We start from the raw sequence: 20,274 nt of genomic DNA, 5'->3' as shown, positions 1-20,274 counted from the left end.
ATATTTCTTTAAATATACTGAGAACGGTTGTGTTGCACAGAGGGGTGAGATGATGATGATGATGATGATGATGATGATGATGATGATGATGATGATGATGATGATGATGATGATGATGATGATGATGATTAACTGCAGCAACAAATACTGCAAGCTTCCAAAGGTTTTGCTGCATCTGGAAAAGCCCTTTGTCCCTGGTACTAGGACATCCCAATTATTTGAAGGTTTTTATTTTCAAAAGTATACTTTTTATGGTAACCAAAATGTTTCCTGAAAGCTCTTTAATGGTCCTTCCTTTTTACTTACTGGTTGCTTTCCCCAGCCCTCCTAAGAGCTTTTTCTTCATCCTCAGCTGAGGTACTCAGAGGAGTTCACTTGACCAGTTAGTGTTCACATAGTGACTGTGGTCGAAGTATCACAACCTTAGATCATTAGTCAGATTCAATAGTGAGGAGAATGCTTTCTGAACTGATGACATGGAAGCCCTCAACCAGCTGGACCACTCATTGCCCTCATTCACCCAATTTAGAGCAAACAGAGACAGGAGGAGATAGTATTTTGCTGCTACAAACTTTGTTTTCTGTTGTTTACCAAAAACATGCTCTTCTTTTAGGTTCAGGACTAGTGTTACCAGGTTAGTCACAACCCAGGCCCTGAGATTTCAAGGGATGGATGTTGTTTTTTTTACCTTAAGCTACTCTCACCCATCCACCAAAAAAAATGAATTAAAAATTGCTGAAATGGGAGAAGCAGGAGCACTTTAAGGATGGGCCAAAATTTTACAAAATGTACCTCCACATGTTGCTGCTGAGCATTACTAGTTGCATAAATAGTGGGCTCTGAGAATGCAGAAAATGGAAGGAATGATTTAGGAACCAAAAGAACATTGGGAGCAGGCGTCAAAAATTAGAACAGAGCCACAAAACGTCTAATTCACAAAACCAAGTGCCACCCAGCAAGCATGGTTTGTGTCCCACCATAAACCTCTTGTTCTTAAGTCTGTCTGTGCCTACAAAAACAGAGTTTGAGATTTACAAAACTGAATTTTTGAAATTCTTCCATTTGATTTTTGCAGAGGGTTTTTTCCCCTTCTAAATCAAACTTTTTTGTTAATTTAATACATGGCTAGCATACAGTTGAACAGTTACAAATGCATACGCTAGATTTACGCATTCATAACTATGCAATATTCATGTTCACGGTTATGGAACTTTTGTCTTGATCAAAAAATCCCTCCCACCAAAACTAGGCAGTAACTGCTCCAAGAGAATGGCCTAGTTATTGGGGTATGGATGGTATGGATGGATGATGTATCCACCTTCACACCCATCCAACCTGAAAGCAAAACTGAAACAAGGAACTGAGACAGGAGTCCTTCTTCTGATTGTCACACTCTTACTCATGGAGATGTCATCGACCCACACCTTGATCACCAACAGAAAGGACCACCATCTCTTGGAGCAACTGCTCTCTGGTAAAGTAGGTTGTGGGAGGCCAGGCCAAGAAAAGCCAGTTAGGTATACTTAACCAAGTAGTCAATGCAAAATACTGGCCATTGTTTTTAGCAATACGTATTTTAGCAATCCAGTATTGTCCAATAGGCATGATAGACAATTCTTCCTGAGTTTTTAAAATTGAGTTAGTATAATACAAATTACAATTTCTGCTAACAAGTCTTTGTGTATAAAAGTACAAGGTTCCTCAAAGCTAAAGAAATGGGAAGTGGTCCAAGAGATTTATTTTGAAGTGTCTTCAAGACCTTGCTGTACAAGAATGCATAATTGTTGTAGTCGCCCACCCACAACTGTCTTCCTGGCAAATCCTCAAATTACCAATTCATCAACACTAAAGGGGTGTTAATAAATCATAAGGAATTTGGACCCTGTTTTTTAAAGGGAGTTTCTCTTTACTATCACAGTGATCCACCTGGGAAATTGCCATATATGAAAATGGAAGATGGTGCCAGAAATAATGGGAGGCGAAGCCAGAGCAACGAGGCCCAAATAATTCTTAATGTGTTCCCATCCTCTCCCTAATGACAATACGTAGGGAACAGTACAGTTCCTTAACATGTAATTAAATTAAGAGTTGTTCAGTAAGTTCAGCATGCACCTGGTGACAGCATCCTTCCTCCTTGATCTATTATTGTGTTTTAAACTAGAAAGTGGGAAATTCTGCTATTATATATGAGCAGGTAGCAATTGTTAGGCAGGCATCAGTGCAGCATGATCCCCACCAATTATGGTGACAAAGTTTTGATCCTACTCCTGTGTCTGAACACCTGCTCACAAGAGGTATCTGGACTTAGTGGCAAGAGAAGTTCAAGCCTACTTAATTCCATATATTCCTTACTCTTCTCAAAGAGATGGCACCAGACCATTGTGAGTCTGAAGAACATCCAAAAGCAAAGGACTCATTTTAGCTCTTAAGGTGCTGCGCCATCACTCATATGACATACATCATGCATATGATGTGTACATCACATAAATGGTCTAGACTGGTAGATTATAACTGCACATAGGAATATCTATATGCAATTTCTATACAGTCTGGAATTTACTTGTGTGTTCTATTGGACAGAAGGTTCAGTTTCTCTGGGAAATAAAACACTATGCTGGAAGGCATCAAGTTGGGGAAGAGTGCTCTAAATGATTATAAACATCACCGGTGGCGGAAGACTTGCACCCCGCTAAACAGTAGCACTTTTGCGTGAAGCATATGAGATAGTTGTTTAAACTGTGCACTCCTTTGTACCTCAACATATTTGCTTCATATCTGTTTTAATTATTTCTGGGTCAGACAGAGAAAGTACAGTTCTTAAGCTGGTCCAAAAGTTTGGGGGGGGGAGCTAATCTTTTTGAACTCTTTGGCACCTATTTTGTCTATGTCAATAATATTTAAAGCATGCCCATATTTTGCAACTACTACAGTTTCTTCATTGAAAGAACTCTGTCCTTCAGCTAAGCCCCCCACCTTCACCACCATTACTCTGTTTGGGGTGAAAATAGTTAGATGGAAGGAAATTGAGGGATATTTTCAAGGAATTCATATTCCTATACTGTAGTTTGTTGTGAGATTTTCGGGCTATTCCTACATTTAGGACTCTGTCTGCCACCTAGTGCCCAAGAGAGAAATTTCTATCAGAATACGTGAGTTTTCAACTTTTGCCTGTCTTCTGATTTTATAAGTACTGTATATACACACCAATCAGTAATGAAAGAATTCCCATTCACAGTAGCCCTTTTGCAGGTGCACAAAGTTTGGAACAATGACCACACATCTGCCTCTGCAAGTATTTGCTGCGATGGCTTCAGTGCCCATTTCAGGTTGCCTCATTCAAGTGTGTTGATCCGCCAGCATCTTGCTCCCATCCTTGGTTGCAGATAGATCCATCCATATTTCCTCACCTCAATAATTTGCATGCTTATCTGTCAGAGGTGAGCAAAAGGTAGTTGTGGTTCCCTGGTAGATGTTTGGGTGTTACACTCCAGGATTCTCCATTGTTTTATAACAGAAGCCACAAAATGCATACCCTCCAACTGTCCCAATTTACCAGAGACAGTCCCAATTAGTATTTTGTCATCCAGTTTTTCAGCCGCTTTAAAAATGTTCAGTTTATTTTCCCTCCTCTCACTATTCCCCTTTGTCCTCAGCTTGTTTAAATTGCTGCAAATTGAGTTCAGTGTACAAAAGTAGTTTGTACTCATTTAACAATAGAGTCAACATGGTGTGGTGGTTTGAGCATTGGACTACAACTCTGGAGATCAGGCTTGGCCATGGAAACCCACTGGATGATCTTGGCTGTTGCTAAAGGGGGTGGGGGCATTGCTATTTAATTTCATTCTATCCCACAAAGGAAATTTTCCTTCAGTCCCCAAATTTCTAGCATTGAAGCAACTGAACATTTCATTTGAGCAAATAGAGTTTGGGCATCAAAAGAAAAGGGATGGTCAAAGCTACCAATTCAATGTGAACACAGCAAATAGAAGAGTTCTAGATGTGAATAGTTTTCAGCATCTCATTTTCTGCAATGTTAGAAATGTGGGGACTAAAGGAAAATTTTGTTTGAGGGGCAGGCTCAATTCTCATTTGGAGAGGTGATGCCCTCATTTTATACACACCCTTGGAGCTACATCCCTGAGAAACTGGAAAGGCTATAAAATATAATGTGGAAAGCAATCTTGCATTAAACATGTCGGGGGCTATCCTTCTCCATGACTCATTTCTTTCATTTGTAAGTCTGTGCTGTAGGTAACTATCCTAGAGGTAGGAGAGATACTGTCTTTAGGGCTGCATTTTGACATCATTCATTCACAACAGTTGGCTCCAACTTCACAAAGAATTAAAAGGCATTTGGCAGGTTTTCCAGAGCACTATTTTGCACAGCAATTAATACAGATTTATGCAATTAACAATGTTAGAAAGAGACTCTGGGGCATTCTAGGCTTCTTGTCCCAATTATCCCTGAAACTGCAGGACAGAGTAGCTATGTTGTAGTTTTAATCCAAATGCTTTTCACATTCAGATTTCGGGAGCATGTGCGCATGTGTGTGTGCACATGCACATTCATTTAACAATCAATCTAGTGGCCTCTTTTTCAGAGCACAGTAGCACAGTGTCTCATTTTTCTATTCAGTATTTTTGCCAGGCATATATTCTAAAGGGACATGAAAAGAAAAATGGATGTTTCCACAAGCTTCAAAATATTCCATGAAAATTGGACACTGTTATTTCTATATCTAACCAATTGTGATGTTATATTAACTTATATTATCCCATTCCTGCCAATTGTGAGTGGTAACTTTTGAATAAAATCCATTTTCATACCATCTTCCAACATTATACAACAAATGAATGGAGGAACAGCAGAGCTTGCACCACAGCATGACAAAAGCATACCCTTCAACATTGCACTGAGACATCAAAGTTTGGTCAGGATGGCAAAAGTTATTAATAAGAAAGAACACACAAGCTAGAGGAGGCTTCAGCAGTTTACTTTTGCCTGAGCCTACTGGGAAGGGCAAGAGTGTAAATGTCATAAGGAGCCCTGATAGCACAGTGGTTAAATTCTGATACTGCTGCCACAAGGTTGTGAGTTCGATCCCATGAGCTCCAAGGTTGACTCAGCCTTCCATCCTTTTGTACATTGGTAAAATGGGTACTGAGCTTGTTGAGGGCAATTAGCTTACAAAGTGTAAACTGCGTATAGAGTGCCGAGTTCACTAATACGTGGCATAGAAATTACTGCACATGCTATTGGTATTAATAGTTTGAACTCAGTTTGCAGTAACTGAAGCAATCTAAACACAAAAGAAGAAAGGTGGAAGACAGAGAAACTGAAATATGATATTTAAATATCCTATTTAAAGTAGGATGGCAGAAGATTAATCAGGGCTGTCCCTGCCAAACCAGGAGAATTGGAGGGTTTGTGTTCCTTCATCAAAAACCAGAGATCTCTCTTTATTCATTGCTGATCATAGGTGGCCCCTGAACCACACTACTGTATCCCTTGAAGGTCCACTCTTGTCCCCGAAAGCCCTCAAAAAACTTAAATTTTCTTAGCACTTCTTAGATAATTTCCCCAAAACCATGCAGAAAACCGACTGAACATGTGAAGACATGTGAATATACTCCCACACCCACAAACACCCCCGACCCCTGTGCCTCTTCCCAATGGCTCCATTTTCCTATGCAGTGGCACCATTTTGAGAGGTATTGCAGAGGGAAATTGGAGTATTTGGGCTTCCTTGGGTGGGGGAGTGCAGCTTGTAAGGAGGATCTGGGGGAAGTTGGTCCTGGCCCACCAAAAAGTTGCCCACCCCTGTTGTAGAAGGAAACAAGGCTTGCTTGCCTTGAAGGAAGTTCATTCTTCTATTTACAAGATCATAGTTTGCTGCTTCAAGGTGCAATCATAGAATTGGAAAAGACCACAAGCGGCATCCAGTCCAACCCCCTGCCATGCAGGAACTCACAATCAAACCATTCCTGACTGATGGCTATCCAGCATCTGCTTAAAGACTTCCAAGGGAGAGAGCAAGCAATAAATCTTTCTGTTCTCAAAGCATCATGCCTGCTTTTTAATTAAATCACACAGCAGGTAAATAACTGTTCTATTATTTCGATTTTTTTGTTGAGTCAGGGGAAAAAATGCATTGCCCAAAGTCAGTGTGTGAGTTACTGTGAAATCCCAAGGTATTTCTCATTAGAGGGACATGGGTGTGGTGGAGGGTAGACATTTCAGCAATATGTACAGATTTGTGTTAGGATCGCCACAAGTCTGATACAACTTGAAGGCATACACAACAACAGGAAGGGCAAAAGTATCATCTGACAGCATAGGGAGACACTGTAGTTGTGAAGCAAATATTCATAGCCATTCTTGGTGGTGTTTCATTCACACTTCTGTCGCATACTTGAATGCCCACCTAATAAGGGCCAGACTGGGTTTAATGAGCAGCCGTGTGTATTTATGGACATGGCCGTCTGTTCATGTATAAAGCAAGCATCCTTTTTATAGGGAAATGGAGTGTGTGGGTGAGAGATGCAAAACCACCACCTCTTTAAACCATTTATTTATGAGCCTCCTCCTGTTTAACACCCAAACAACACGATCCTCTCCACGCTTTCAATAGCTATCTGTACCTATTGAATGTAGCAGTGCAAATGGGAAAAGTTCATTTTGATGTGTTTTTGAAACATTTATCAAAATTCATTTTTTTCATGGTATTCCACATAGAAAGGACTTCTTTTTTTTTAATCAAAATGAGAAATCAAAATAAGCACATTTTCCCATCCCCAGCTCATTTATCCACATATATATTTCTCCCACATTTAATTTTTCCCCCCATAAGATGGTTAAGTATTAAAACAAAATGGATGGAAGCCAGATGCATAAAATAACACTGTGCAGATTGGATAAGTCAGCACAATTTTAAGGATTAAAAATCCTACTAGGGTCAAAATAACGTTCCTAGCTGCATGTCTAAACACAAGAGAGAGAGGTGGTTTAACAACTTTGAAACATTGAACAGAACAGAGACTTCAGTCAAGAGATAAGAATAAGGAATGGGAAGAGCAGTAATAGAAGAACTAGACAAGTCATAAGGTCTAGAAGTGCTAAAGACTTGATTTCTCAGAAAGAATATTGGAATGGCACCATTGGTCAGTGAAGCAGCAGCTACATCACTGCTTGCATTCTTCTTCCCTCCTCCTTCCCTTTTCTTTTTTCGTGTCATGGCTCTTAGATGAGGAGCTTGCAAAAAGGGGCTGGTCCCCCACATACACAAACACACTTTTAATAGCTATACAGCACTTAGAAAATGTTATGTACCTTAAAAGGTTTAACAGTATCAACAGCAACAACAGTATAACAGTGTAAGTTTAGTGTAACATAAGCTCATCCTCAGCTTCTTCCAGCATTCTGGAACAACAAAAAGTAGTCAAAATACATAAGAAAAGCCAAAATATTTGCACCGTTGCAAAACAGTGCTGCTCTAGGCAATGAATCTTACCAGAAATGTACAAACAAAACCCCATAGCCAACTTCCTTACCACAAAAATAAAGAAATCTATTAAGCCACAAGAGATTTTTGATTAGGCTTTGTGTGCTGTTCCTTAAATTCCTCACTTCTCAGCTTGCAGCCCTGGAATTTAGTTTACTGCAACAATAACTCAAGTTCACTGTGGGCAATGGCTTAAAATGCCCAATGAGCACTTTTGTTTTCTGCCTAGACAGAAATAACCCATCAGGAAAGCATCATGGGGAAGCAAAATTGCTCCAATATCACTTGCCATAGATTTTTGCTTAGATGTTGTAGCTCCTCAAGGGAGCTTTAAATCAAGAGCAGCTTTTATTAAATGAGAGTCCCTTTATCAGTTTGCATTGCAGAGGCTGGTTACTGACTGAAGGTGGCATCTTTGCAGAGAAATAGAACACTAGAGGCCAGAGATGTGGTTTTTCTTCAGGACATTTCCCAGCGTCTCATAAATGAATCCTTCACCCCAGCATGGAGGTGTCCCTCCTGTTGCTTGTGCAGTGGACCCTGACTTTGCAGCTACTACTGTTGCCATCAGCATGACTGTTTTAACTTGACTGCTTTTTGAGAAGACTATGCTTTAGATTCCTATTATGTTTAAAATGATTGCATTATGTAGACAGAGATGGCCATACTGAAACATGTGGAGAAGGAAAGCATTTTGAAAAATACCATATCTGCCTGTGCAGCATTTTTCATGTGATGATGATGAGGAGGACATGGTCTGCAAAATGTCCGGATTTGGCAAGGACACTCAATGAATCTTCTGCCATCCCACCTTTTCAACTGTTTTTAAAATGTCTCTGTTTCTCTCTCCTCCTTGCCCTTCCACTCTTCATCCTCTGTCCTTCAGTTGGCACCTGTCAAGTTCAAAATGCAACAGTAGTCTACACTCAGTTAATACACTAGGAAGGAGAAGAGAGAAGAGGAAGGGAATCTTGCTCTTCCCAGTAGGCTCTTAGGCCTGGTCTGCCCTGGCCAGGATATTCTGAGTGCAGCTCCCTTGCCCCACAGCTGCCCATCTTACCTTAACCAACATTCCCACATCATGGCACCTGTCTGCAGAGGTATCCAATTGCGCCACCTGGCATATCGTCTGCACAGGCCACTCGCTTCTGAGCTGACTGTAAATGGCTGAGCACCTCATTCTGACTTCAGAACAAGTGATCCATAGTGGGATCAGATGCACTGAGAAGCCCAGTGGGATGCCCCTGTAGAAAGCTGCCAAGGCATGGTAATGGAGGGTAACACGTAACTTTTTAAAATGTACTTTAGGTTCTGGTGCCTTTTTTAAAGACTGCTAGATCTGCCTCAGCATGGACCCATATTATTGCTGAAGTTTGTTTGTTTGTTTGTTTGCTTGCTTATAGTTTGGTAGGGGGATCTCAAGATATGCTGAAGCTTGCATAGCGGTGAGCTGTAAAGCTTGTTTTTCAGTAAGCAATATCAGCAGGTATCTACAGAGCCTTTGTCCAATATCAAGCCAGCTCACTGCTACCATCTCCTGTCTGAAATGTAGAATAAACTTGGGAAATCTTGCAATGGTTTAACAGTAAAATGTTAAACTGAGCATACATGAATGTGTGTAAAAAAATATGCACACTGGACAAAAAAAATCTTCATATACTACATCAAGCAGGGAGGTGCAACATCCAGATGTAAAGGGGCTCACAAGGATAAATAAATTGAGAACCACAGTTTTAAAGGGTTCTTCCTGTCTTGTCTCCAGACGTGCTAGTTCTTAGCAGGCAGGTTGTACCAGTTGTTGCTGCCCCTGTATTTATGGTACTCATTTCTGTTCTTTTTGGGGCTCTTCAAAGCAATTTCTTGGATTTGCACTGCAATTGTTCCAAATATATGGGCATGGAATTGGTCCTATTGTTTTAAGTCCAACCTTTTCCTTGTGCAGAGGGGCCCTTAGAGGCTGTATAAAGGGAAGTGCTTTGGGGCACTGTAGAGAACAAAACACAGGCATAAGGGAAACATATGCATCAGTATGCGACTGATAAGATGCCAGCCATAGTGTCATAGTGCACACTTTTTCCCTGATGAAGCTCAGAATTAAAACAAATCCACTTTACAGGTAGGGATGATATGTTGCAGCTGGGAACTCCCAGAAAACCTTCCAGGACAACAGAAATTTAATTTGGATATTTTTGAAAAACTGAAGAACTTCAGCAACAAATGCTGCAATGTCCAGACAACCTGACACATTTGCCCCACCTGGAGGTGCCCAACATTTTGCAAATTAATCCAAATAATACTATTTAGAAGATCTCTAGATAATTCTTTAAGGTGCATGCAGTATAATCATAATGGCCCTTCCTTTTCTCTTCAGCACCCTTATCCAACAGAGGACGAGAAGAGGCAGATAGCAGCACAAACAAACCTCACACTCTTGCAAGTCAACAACTGGTGAGTAAAATCATGACCTCCTCATCAGGCATGGTTTCCCAACCTTTCACCATTTTGGCCGTCCTCCTCTGTACACATGCTCTAGCTTGTCCACATCCTTCTTGAAATGTGATGACCAGAAATGGACATGATATTCCAGGTGAGGTCTGACCAAAGCAGAATAGAGTGGTACTGTTACTTCCCGCAATCTAGACACTATGCTTCTCTTGATGCAGCTTAGAATCGCTTTAGCTTTCTTAGCTGCCGCATTACATTGCTGACACATGTTCAGCCTGTGGTCCATAGACTCCTAGATCCTTTTTGCATGCACTGCCCTCAAACCAGGTTTCACCCATCCTATATCTGTGTATTTCATTTTTACTACCCAAGTGTAATATCCTACATTCCCCCCTGTTGAAATTCATTTTGTTAGTTCTGGCCCAGCTTTCTCATCTGTCAAAGTCATCCCAGCCTTTATCCTAGGACCTCAGGACAGTGTACATATAAAATCAGTTAAACGGTTTAAAACTATTCCTAATGTAAGACAATCAAAATAATTTACAGAAACTAGGCGGATATTAAACCATTTAACTGGATAAAACAGATTTTAAAAGTTAAAACAGTTTAAAATTTTTTAAATATGATTCTTTCTGGAATAATCAATTAAACCCCAAAGGGGTTAACATAAAAAGCCATCACTAATGTCCTACGTCAGCTCCTTAATTACTAATGTGTGGCTAAGTAGCATCTCCTGCAACCATCTCCCAAACCCATCTTCTCAGCCAGCAGCTGCATTCATTGAAAGAGGCCATTTCAGCTGGAAGGAGGATGACATTACCAGGCCCTTCCTGCCAGTAAGAGAGGCTGAGATGAAGAATTGCAACTGAGGTCCTGCTTCTGATTGTCATAACCTTGCTTGCTGGCAGGAGAAGGCTTGGAATGACATCCTTCTTGAACCCCAGTCACCTGCTGAACAGACCTCTCTCTTTCGGTGCTTTTGCTGGCTGTTAAGGTGGACGTAAGGAGTGGCATTCACAATCATACCAACAGTGCCACAATTGTCACAATGTAGTGTTGCTGAATATGGAACATATAGAGATTTATAATTCCAGTTTATGAATCTGAAAGTTTAATACCAGCCTATGTTTCTGCCTTGTGGTGGAATGAAACTAGAATTGGTGCCATTCAGACCTCCAAGAGGAAGGCATTCTACAACTAGAGTGTCACAGCCAAGAAACACAGCCAAATTGCAGTCCATTGACATGTTGCCACAGCATTTGGGGAGCTGTGAGGATTTTTCCACACCTTCCTGCTAGCCATACTTATTGGAATGCCTTGAAAAATGCATCACATCACACTTCCAAAGGATTTCAGAAAATGCATCCAGCAGAAAGTTGCATCTCATCACTCCCAAGACATTCTTGAAAAAGAAACTCCTAAGCATTCTGGAAGGTGCAGCGACTGGCAATTTGCAAAGAAAATCTTGCATCTCTGTGAGAGATGTGAGGATTCATTAAAAAAATTGCAAGCCAGGAAAAAATGGAAAGCAATCCTAAATTCAATGGGGTAATTTGCACACAACTCCTATTCAAATACCACACACACATAAAAATCAGTTTTTAAACATGGCTCCCATATTCAAAGGGGTAAATATTTGTAGGAAACTTTTTTCAAAGGGAATGTTAGCCCAACTTTAGCTATATTTTGCCTTGAGGCAGTAGATAATTCCACATTTATGCAGATCTTCAAAACACGATCAGTTCCAGATCTAACCACATGAGGGCATATTTGGAAAAGAAATGCACCTGTGCAAGGCTTAGAAGGAAAAGGCACCTCATGAAAGTGGAAATAAATGCTGCTGTAAATGTGATGTGTGTGCCTTTTTAAACTGATGAAGGCAATTAAAAATGGCCAAGTGGCAATCTTGCCTCCGATGCTTCTGGGTGATGTTGCAAACAGAGGTGATGAATATTTCCATCTGCAATGACAATTAAAGGTACATGGAGGCATTATTTGACATTGCAACAACATGCGTCATGAACAGGGTTCCAGCCTCTATTTAATATGACCAATTGTTAGTTAATTTTTAATTATAAGAAGACATATAAATAGGTGTTTGCAAGTATTTTTTTTTCTCCGAATGATGATACCATCTCTGAACAGGCCAGAAATGTAAAGCAATTTTCTCATTCATATTCTTTTCCTCTCTCCCAATGCAAAGGTTTATCAATGCCCGGAGACGTATCCTGCAACCTATGCTTGATGCAAGCAACCCAGACCCAGCTCCCAAAGCCAAGAAGATCAAATCCCAACACCGGCCAACACAGAGGTTCTGGCCTAACTCCATTGCTGCTGGAGTGCTGCAGCAACAAGGAGGCAACCCTGGTACGAACCCTGATGGTAAGAACTGGTGCATGGGTGGAACAGTCAGTTGGATTGGCACAGTATAGGTAGATCTGCTGAGCAAGATACTTTAAGCCACAGGTGCACAACTTCCAGAAGTGACCACTTTGCCCCTCAGTCTCCTGGAGGCAGAGGCACATTTCTCAGCTGCACCTGCAATTTGCCTCCACATTTCCAAATTGTAGTGGAGCAGCACTGGTGGCCAAAAAAAAAATCTACAAGGGAATTTAAAGCAAGACAGATGGGAAAATTTGGCAACATATTGGAACATACAGTGGAAGAAGACTGCATGCATCTCACAGGCTACATGAAGGGATGTAAATCATCAGCTATTTCATCTTTGCAATGATGAATAATTATGCCAATTTTCTTCACACTGCTAGAGAAAGTGACTATTCCTCCTCGATATTCTACCTTTATTTGAACATCTTGAAGTGTTGTGGAGGGAATTATTCTGCAGAGATAAACACATAGTGGTATTTTGTTAGGCAGCTATGATGTAATAAGCTGGGTTTATGGATTCATAACTGTTTGGTATTCATATTTATGTCCCTAAAACTCACCCTAAAATCTAGGCAGCTGCACTGAGGGACCCTAAAGGATAATACATCCTTCAATGCAGTCCTGATTTTAAGGTGAGTTTAGGAAGACAGATTGAAGGTATGGCATTGTGGCTATGTATCTGATGCAGAATCTCAGCCGTGGGGATTTCTATTCAGGAAATAATGTTGCCTGTACAAGAAACATTTTTGGTACAGAATATTTATTTATTTATTTCATTTTATTTTATTTTATTTCAAGGATTTATATCCTGCCTTTCTCCCAAAATGGAATATATAGTTTTGTGCAAGAGGAGTTTTGTTCCCCTGCAGAATAATTCCTATGCAACAGTTGAAGATAACAAATAAGAGGAGAAAATTGTGCAGAATTCCTCTTCCCAACAGAGCTTCTCAAGTGTTGGCTGAACATGTCTAGATCCTGCCTTCTCCCCACTGCCCTCCTTCTCCAGTATTTGTTGTACTGATATGCCATCTTTTGTCCAAGTCACTCAGGGATGTGTATATTGACCCTCTGCCCAGTTCTGTTCTCAAAACAATCCTGTTTTAATTGTACCGCCTAGTACTGGTCAATAGAGTTCTTAGTGTGCCATGACATCAGCAGTTTGCTTTTCGTCCTAGGCTCCATAAATATGGACAATCTCCAATCCCTCTCTTCCGATAACGCTACCATTGCTATGCAGCAGGCCATGATGGCAGCTCATGATGACTCACTTGATGGGACAGAAGATGAGGAGGAGGATGAAATGGAAGAAGAAGAGGAGGAAGAAGAGGAGGAGGAGGAGGAACTGGAGGAGGACGTTGAGGAGCTCCAGACAACAAATGTCAGTGACCTTGGCTTGGAGCACAGTGACTCACTTGAGTAGAGAACTCTGGTCAATGGTGGAGCAGTTACCTCCTGAGAAGCTGTTTGACCAGCTTGCCAAAATCATTGACCTGACGAATTGTAGAGCGAGTCTGAACTTTAACATACAAGCCCCATATCCCTTTAAAGATTTAATTAATTCAGCAACAATATTCTTATCAAGTGTCCTGCTTACCTGCTCTCATTTGCAGGAATGGACATGGCAGCACATTGGGGAGCCCTTGCCAAATGTGCAAACCAGTTATTTAAGTGAAGGACACAAGTTTACAAGGCACATATTGTGGCCAGTTTTCCTCCCACCAACCCCCTTTGTTTTTGATAACAACAAAAGTGTTTTTAGAGTAAGCTGTTTTCTGTATGACTGAATGTTTTATGGATGTTCTAATGCAATGCCTTTTTGTGACATGCAATTGAGAGGCAAGTCTGTTTTCAATTCCAATGCTTTCATGAGAGATTTATAGATGCAAAAAAGAGAGGGAAAACTGATGGTTTTTACAACAAAAACTTTAAAAGACTGCAATTATTATAAATATGTAGATGTAGAAAAAACAAGAGTTTGCAAGTTTTGCAGGGAAAAAATAATAATGAACTGTGAGAGAGCTTAATGCTAGACCCAAGTTGACTCATGGCTGGTTCTGAAGAATTGGATTCCAAGTCTTCAGGATTTCATGGGTCCAGATCACAAGACGTACGAAGAAAGCCCATACTTCATGGTTAATGTGACAAATACATTCTGCACTGCAACATGAACCGTTCTGAGAGGGGGAACTGGAAAGTTTTAACCTTCTGAATGTAATGTCATAATAGCAACATGTCTGATTTGGTTCCCTGCTTCAGGAGTTAGCTTCAGCTAATCCAGTAAGAATACCCCTGAATAATTATGTTAATTGTTTAGAGGATTATAAACTAAGAAGGAATGATTATGGCTTTCTGCATTGGTTGAATATGAGCTGGCTCAAGTTTCCAAATGTTTGCATGGGCCCATGCTGGCTTACAGAGTATTCACAGATTTGCAAGGAAAGGAAAGATGGATTCTGCAGTTCTGTGGAATTGCTATCCAGATGGTGAAATCAATGCCCTTTCCACAATCTCATTTTCTTGGAACTCCTCACCTGTCACTTTTTCCCTCTGTTGCTCTGCTGCCCTGGAGCCTCTAAATAAAAAGGCCTCCAAAGAACAATATTCAGCTGGATGTGTTTTATACATTCAGGATAGAGATCAAATCTTCAGCAGCTTCTCCTCTCTCCCCACTGAAAACTCTTATCCCTCTGGTCTAGGTTATAGGTTACAGTCACCCAATGGAAGTTGTTTTTAAGTCAGTCCTCAGTAGACAGTGAGCCAACTGCACCCAGCAGCTCACCCCTCAGCTTGTGAGATATTTGCCAGTCTGCTGTGGTCATCTTTCTAAAAACCCAATTTTAGCTTTGTGCGGGGGAGGAATCAGCCAATCCATGCACTGAACTGCTGTGCACAAACAGCTTACCTTGTGATGACACTTTAAAGCAGCTTCCATGTGTCAAGTGTAATGTAAACACTAGCCTTAAGAATGCCTTTTTGTGTCTAAAGCTATCTTCCTCCTTCAGACTCACAAACATTACTAATGTCTCTCAAGTAGTGGCAATTTTTAATTCAAAGAAAAAATTGCTGGAATGGTAGTCATTGGCCAAAGCCCAACAAGCACACCGGCAGAGTGCAAGCCTCCACCAGCATACTTAGGCCATCTTCTGGGGGCTAGCGACTGGACCTCTTTCACCTTTTCTGGATGCACAACAGCAGCAATGAGACTTGTACGTGTCACGCCATCCCCTGGCAAATGGTGAGCTTTGGACCCAGCCATGTTCTGGTTAATTTTGTAACACTAAGGGAAGAATGAGCAGCCTCTGCTCCCACATGAGGCTGCTTCTTTTTCCTTGGGTGCCTGCAAGAGAAACAGATGTCTGGGGGGATGTATCTGCACTGACAAGCCCCTCAGCTGCCATGGCACATTTGGGGCAAATGGCATTATATAAGAAGGCACAGGAATAATTCTTGTTGCAGTGTCCCATTGTGGAAGGCATTCCAGAAGGAGGTAATTCCTTCTGCTATATGACACTTTATGAGAATGTACATTCTGGTCTGTAACTGCAATCTGTTCTTTCCTTCCACTGCAGTGTCTCTCATACACACACACACACACACACACACACACACACACACACTGGCATAACCAGATATCCAGTGTATGTCACCAAGAGGATTCAAGTCATTACATTCACCTTGTCTGGTGGAAATGCATTGCTCTATGCCTACGAACAGATATGTCTGCTCCCCAGCAATTTAAATGCATACAGTATTGATGGATGTACAGTATATACAAACTGCTACCTACTCTTTTCACCTCAAGTAGTCAATGTGGATTTAAAAGTCGCAAAGGCACCAGCCCCTGTACTGTCTCTACCACAGAGATAGGTAACAAACTGCACTTTCCTCTTGGAAAGAAAGGCCATACACCCATCAGAAAACGATGCTCCAGATATTTCTATGAGCATGGTGATACTAACGTTTTCAACGTGCATGAAAATTTTTTGTTTTCTGTAACTGCACAGGTATCAGAAAGGCTCATAAATGATGCATAGTCCTCTTCCGTATATACCTATGGAGGCTTTGCTTCACAACCCAAATACTGCACTTGTGCAGGCTACCAAACATCTCAGTCCTTTTGTGTCACCTTCTGGAAGGAGATGGGGAAGGAATGTGGGCTGATTGATCTAATATGTTAAAGTGTATCCGGTATCTATCCCATATCCTTTTATCTCTGCAATGAAAGTACAGTCCAGCAATAAAGAGGGCTGAGATCTGAGATGGTCCACAGCTCTATCCCCTTCCCCAAGACAACTGACAGACCCCTGGAGCACTGCTATGGCCATTTACTGCTGCTGGGACAAGTGCTGCTTGGTTGCCTCTTCTCTGGCCACTAAACAGCCATCATAGTGTCCCAAGGCCTGACAGCTGCTGGTGGCAAAGTGTTTGGATCTATAGGCTTAAATCCAATTATAGTCTTGACTAGAATAGAGACACAGAATCAATTGGATTTTCCTGTACGTTGACTCACCATTCAGTGTGTGTACTCTAGTTGTGACTAACCAACAGGATTCTAGCCTGAATGAGCAGCTACTAAATAGTACCTTGTGCAACATCCAAAACTGGGCACATGTGCATGGAGCGCCAAGATTCCAGCCTATATCTACACAGAAGTAAGCCCTGTGTAGACTATTAAAAAGAGACCAGAAATCTTCAAGGGGAGCTATTGGGGGGGGGGGCACCCAAAACCTCACTGTCTGCTGAATTTGACCTCACAGAGAATTGGTCCTCCATCAGTGTCTGTGGGAGAGTCTTGAGCAAGATACAGTACCATTACTAGCCTGTGTCTTTAGCAGCATGGTTGTTACTGTCCAAATGCTTACTTTCCCTCTGTGCTTAATTTCTTGCAGGACAGGGTAACATAGCATGCAAAGACAACCGATTCTTCCTTTCACACACACCCTCCCAACAACTTCAAAAATGAGGCATAGAAAGGCTTCAGAAATTAGACAGAATCTCCCATCAAAACTGGGCTTTAGGCCTCCTCAAGTCCCCAGTGGTGCCAACCCTGACCACTGTGACTTCTGGTACTATGATATATCCTCCAACCCTCCTGATTTGACAGGGACAGCCCCAATTAATCCTCTGTCATTTCATTTTTTTTTCCAGCTGCTTTTAAAATGTCTTTGGTTTTTTTTTTCCTCTCCCACTTTCTCCCTTTGTCTTCAGCTTACTTCAATTGCCCCAAACTGATTCAGAGTGCAAAAGTGGTTTGTATTCAATTACTGTATATACTCATGTATAAGTCTAGAAATTTTAGTCAAAATTTGACCCAAAAAAACTGAGTTCACTTATCCACAGGTCAATGTAAGTACTGTACTTTAACTATATATATATATATATATATATATATATATATATATATATATATATGACCCATCCTCAGTTCTGACCTTCTCTATACTCTGCCTTGCCACCTGCTTCTGGCCTTTCCTTCTGGCAAGCAAATGGTGGCGATAGTTGCCTCTTCATCCATCCAGACTTTAGAGTGAACACAAACTTTTATGCCTACTGGAATTTTGTAAGTTCTTTAGCATCGTTTTCCTTTGCTTCATTCTTTACATCCCTTGTTACATATCCTTAAGCTTTATCCTTGACTTATCTACAGATCACATTACAATCCATAATTTTGCCCTTGACTTATACATGCGGTTGACTTATAGTCAAGTATATACACTAATTCAATAGAAGGGAGAGAATAGGAGGAGGTAGAATTTTGCCCTTCCCAGTAGGCTCAGGCAAAGGCAAACTGCTGCAGCATCTCCTGGCTTGTGTAGTCTTCTGCATTAATTGTTTTTGTTGTCTTGACTACCCTGTGATGTTGTTTGGCTTCACATGTTCCAGTTTTCACCTCTGAAGTGTTGGAGAGTGTGCTTCACAGCTACGGTTCCCTCAGTTTCCGGGAAGAAGCAGTTGTCTCACCAAGTGTTTGGAGACCCAACACTAGAAGCTCTTGGTGTGCTTAGAGGTGTCAGCTGTGTGTTTTCCAAGTAGCCATCATCCCACAGAATGACCCTTTGAAGCCACTCAGGACCTGTCAAACCAGGAAGGATGAATATCTCTGGACCAAAAGAAACTCTCCCTGCCATCCATCCAAGTTATTCCTCTTGTTCAGTCTTTTCCACTTCTTCCCAGTACTGCTTGAGAGAGAGCACCACTTTATATCGTTAGCAATTTTGTTTTGTACATTGTGCTCAGGAAAATGTCTCCAGTGTACAAAAAAAAGGAGAAAGATCTGTGCTATCTAGCTAATCTGAGTTTTTCCTCCCTTTGTGATGGTGAAATTATCAAGAAAATCAATTTTTCCAGCATGAAATGGGGCAGAAATTTTTCCCGATTCAGTTTGTGATTCTTGTCAGCAAAAGAATATGTACAACTGCAGACCACCGGCTCCCTTTCAAATGGTTCATATACCTTTCTCAGCACATCAGTCAAACAAATCCTGAACTTCCAAGACAAGGGTTTTGCCCATTTTCTTGCACGTTAAAGCTTTATTTGTTTCAAATAATTCCCTTCTTCTCACTTGCAAAGCAGTTTTCAATTTGCTCCTTCTTTTGGCTCTTTGAGGAGTTGAGAGGTTTAATCAATCACTTTACATTAAGGGTTGAATTGATGCTAATTCCGTGGGAATGTATTGGGAATATCAGTGGGCATTAAAAAAAAGCCCTGTTTTGAATTCTGATATGGCATGAATGTAATATGTAATTTCATAGAAAATTCATTGTAATTTAGTATTAATTCATGTCCATTTATTATAAAGTGCTACCAGATGAGGTTTTCCAGCTTTATTTTATTGTGCTTATTTAACATTCTTGTTATTTTTTAAAAAAAATAGAATTAAAGAGAAAATCAGGTCCAATGAAGAGGTGCCAAGTTAGTCACAGTCTACCCAAAGAAGTTGGATTTCCCTTCTCAGAGGTCATTTTAGGCAATGACTATATTCAGACATGAAACCAGACATTAGACCATAAACCATGGTTTACTGGGAAAAGGTTAAGCCTGTGTAGGCCTCACACAAGTAACTTTAAAAGTCACAGTTTTACTATAATGGCAGTGACATTATCTTTCATTATGGTGTTTTCACAACTTAACTTGGGCCTGTTACAGACTGCCAAAATAAAGCTGCTTCGGGTCTCTTTGGAGGTATGCTGTTTAAATCAGGGGTTGGCAACCTACGGCCCCATGGGCCGGTCCGCCCGGTGAGGCCTTGGGACCGGCCCCAGCCCGGTCCTGCCGCCGATTGCCACCCCTTCGCCGCTTCCGCGCGCTCTGGGCGCCATTTTGAGTTCGGCCCCCCAGTTGTCTGAAGGACAGCACAACCCAGCCCCCGGCTCAAAAGGTTGCCTACCCCTGGTTTAAATGATGCATGCACCCTAAGAATCCAGAAGCTGCACCAAAGCTGCACTCCAGTGCTTAGGAATGGAGTGTGGCTTTGGCACAACCTCCAGACTCTTGGACCCATGCATCATTTAAAAGCATACCTCCAAAGTGACCCGAAGCAGCTTTTTGGCAGTCTGTAACAGGCCTTGATTATGTCCTTCATGCTTCACAAGAATAGCATTCTGATAACACTTTACCTGGCATATAGCTTGTGTGGAACTAAAAACTCTCTGGACAAGAATTCTAAATACCTCCCCAAACTACAAATGGATGAAGTCATTGCAGTCAAAGTGATAAGGGTGTAGTCCAAAAGAGGCCTTAGTTTTTGCAAAAAATAAATTCAAATAAAATAAATTCCAGTAACATATCATGTCTATAGCTGCTTCAGAATGTTCCCCTGCGTCTTTGTGCTGTGAAGATGCATACATTCTATCTTGAATAGACAGGGATCTTTTGGAGAGGGAAGAGAGCTGCAAAGCCTTGGATAAGCATCTTCCTTCAAGATCTTCAGCTGGGACTA

At 41.2% G+C, this 20,274-nt stretch overlaps 1 protein-coding gene across 15 annotated transcripts in view; it reads left to right on the top strand.

Annotated features, from left to right (window-relative positions):
- Window positions 1-15,832, top strand: part of PKNOX2 (PBX/knotted 1 homeobox 2) — a 262,424-nt gene extending 246,592 nt beyond the window's left edge. For 14 of the 15 annotated variants that reach the window (XM_042476172.1, XM_042476171.1, XM_042476165.1 and 11 more), the window contains 3 exons: window positions 9,874-9,950; window positions 12,151-12,329; window positions 13,511-15,832. In XM_042476172.1, the coding sequence (XP_042332106.1) occupies window positions 9,874-9,950; window positions 12,151-12,329; window positions 13,511-13,755 (501 nt within the window). In that variant the 3' untranslated portion in view covers window positions 13,756-15,832. The remainder of the gene's footprint in view (window positions 1-9,873; window positions 9,951-12,150; window positions 12,330-13,510) is intronic. The other variant, XM_042476181.1, reaches the window with a different exon arrangement.
- Window positions 15,833-20,274: the final 4,442 nt, after the last annotated feature.

Source organism: Sceloporus undulatus, chromosome 6 (genome assembly GCF_019175285.1).
Source record: "Sceloporus undulatus isolate JIND9_A2432 ecotype Alabama chromosome 6, SceUnd_v1.1, whole genome shotgun sequence".
In the NCBI taxonomy this organism is placed as follows: domain Eukaryota; kingdom Metazoa; phylum Chordata; class Lepidosauria; order Squamata; family Phrynosomatidae; genus Sceloporus; species Sceloporus undulatus.
The sequence above is the reverse complement of the archived record's forward strand: the minus strand, read 5'-3'. Positions and strand labels throughout refer to the sequence as shown.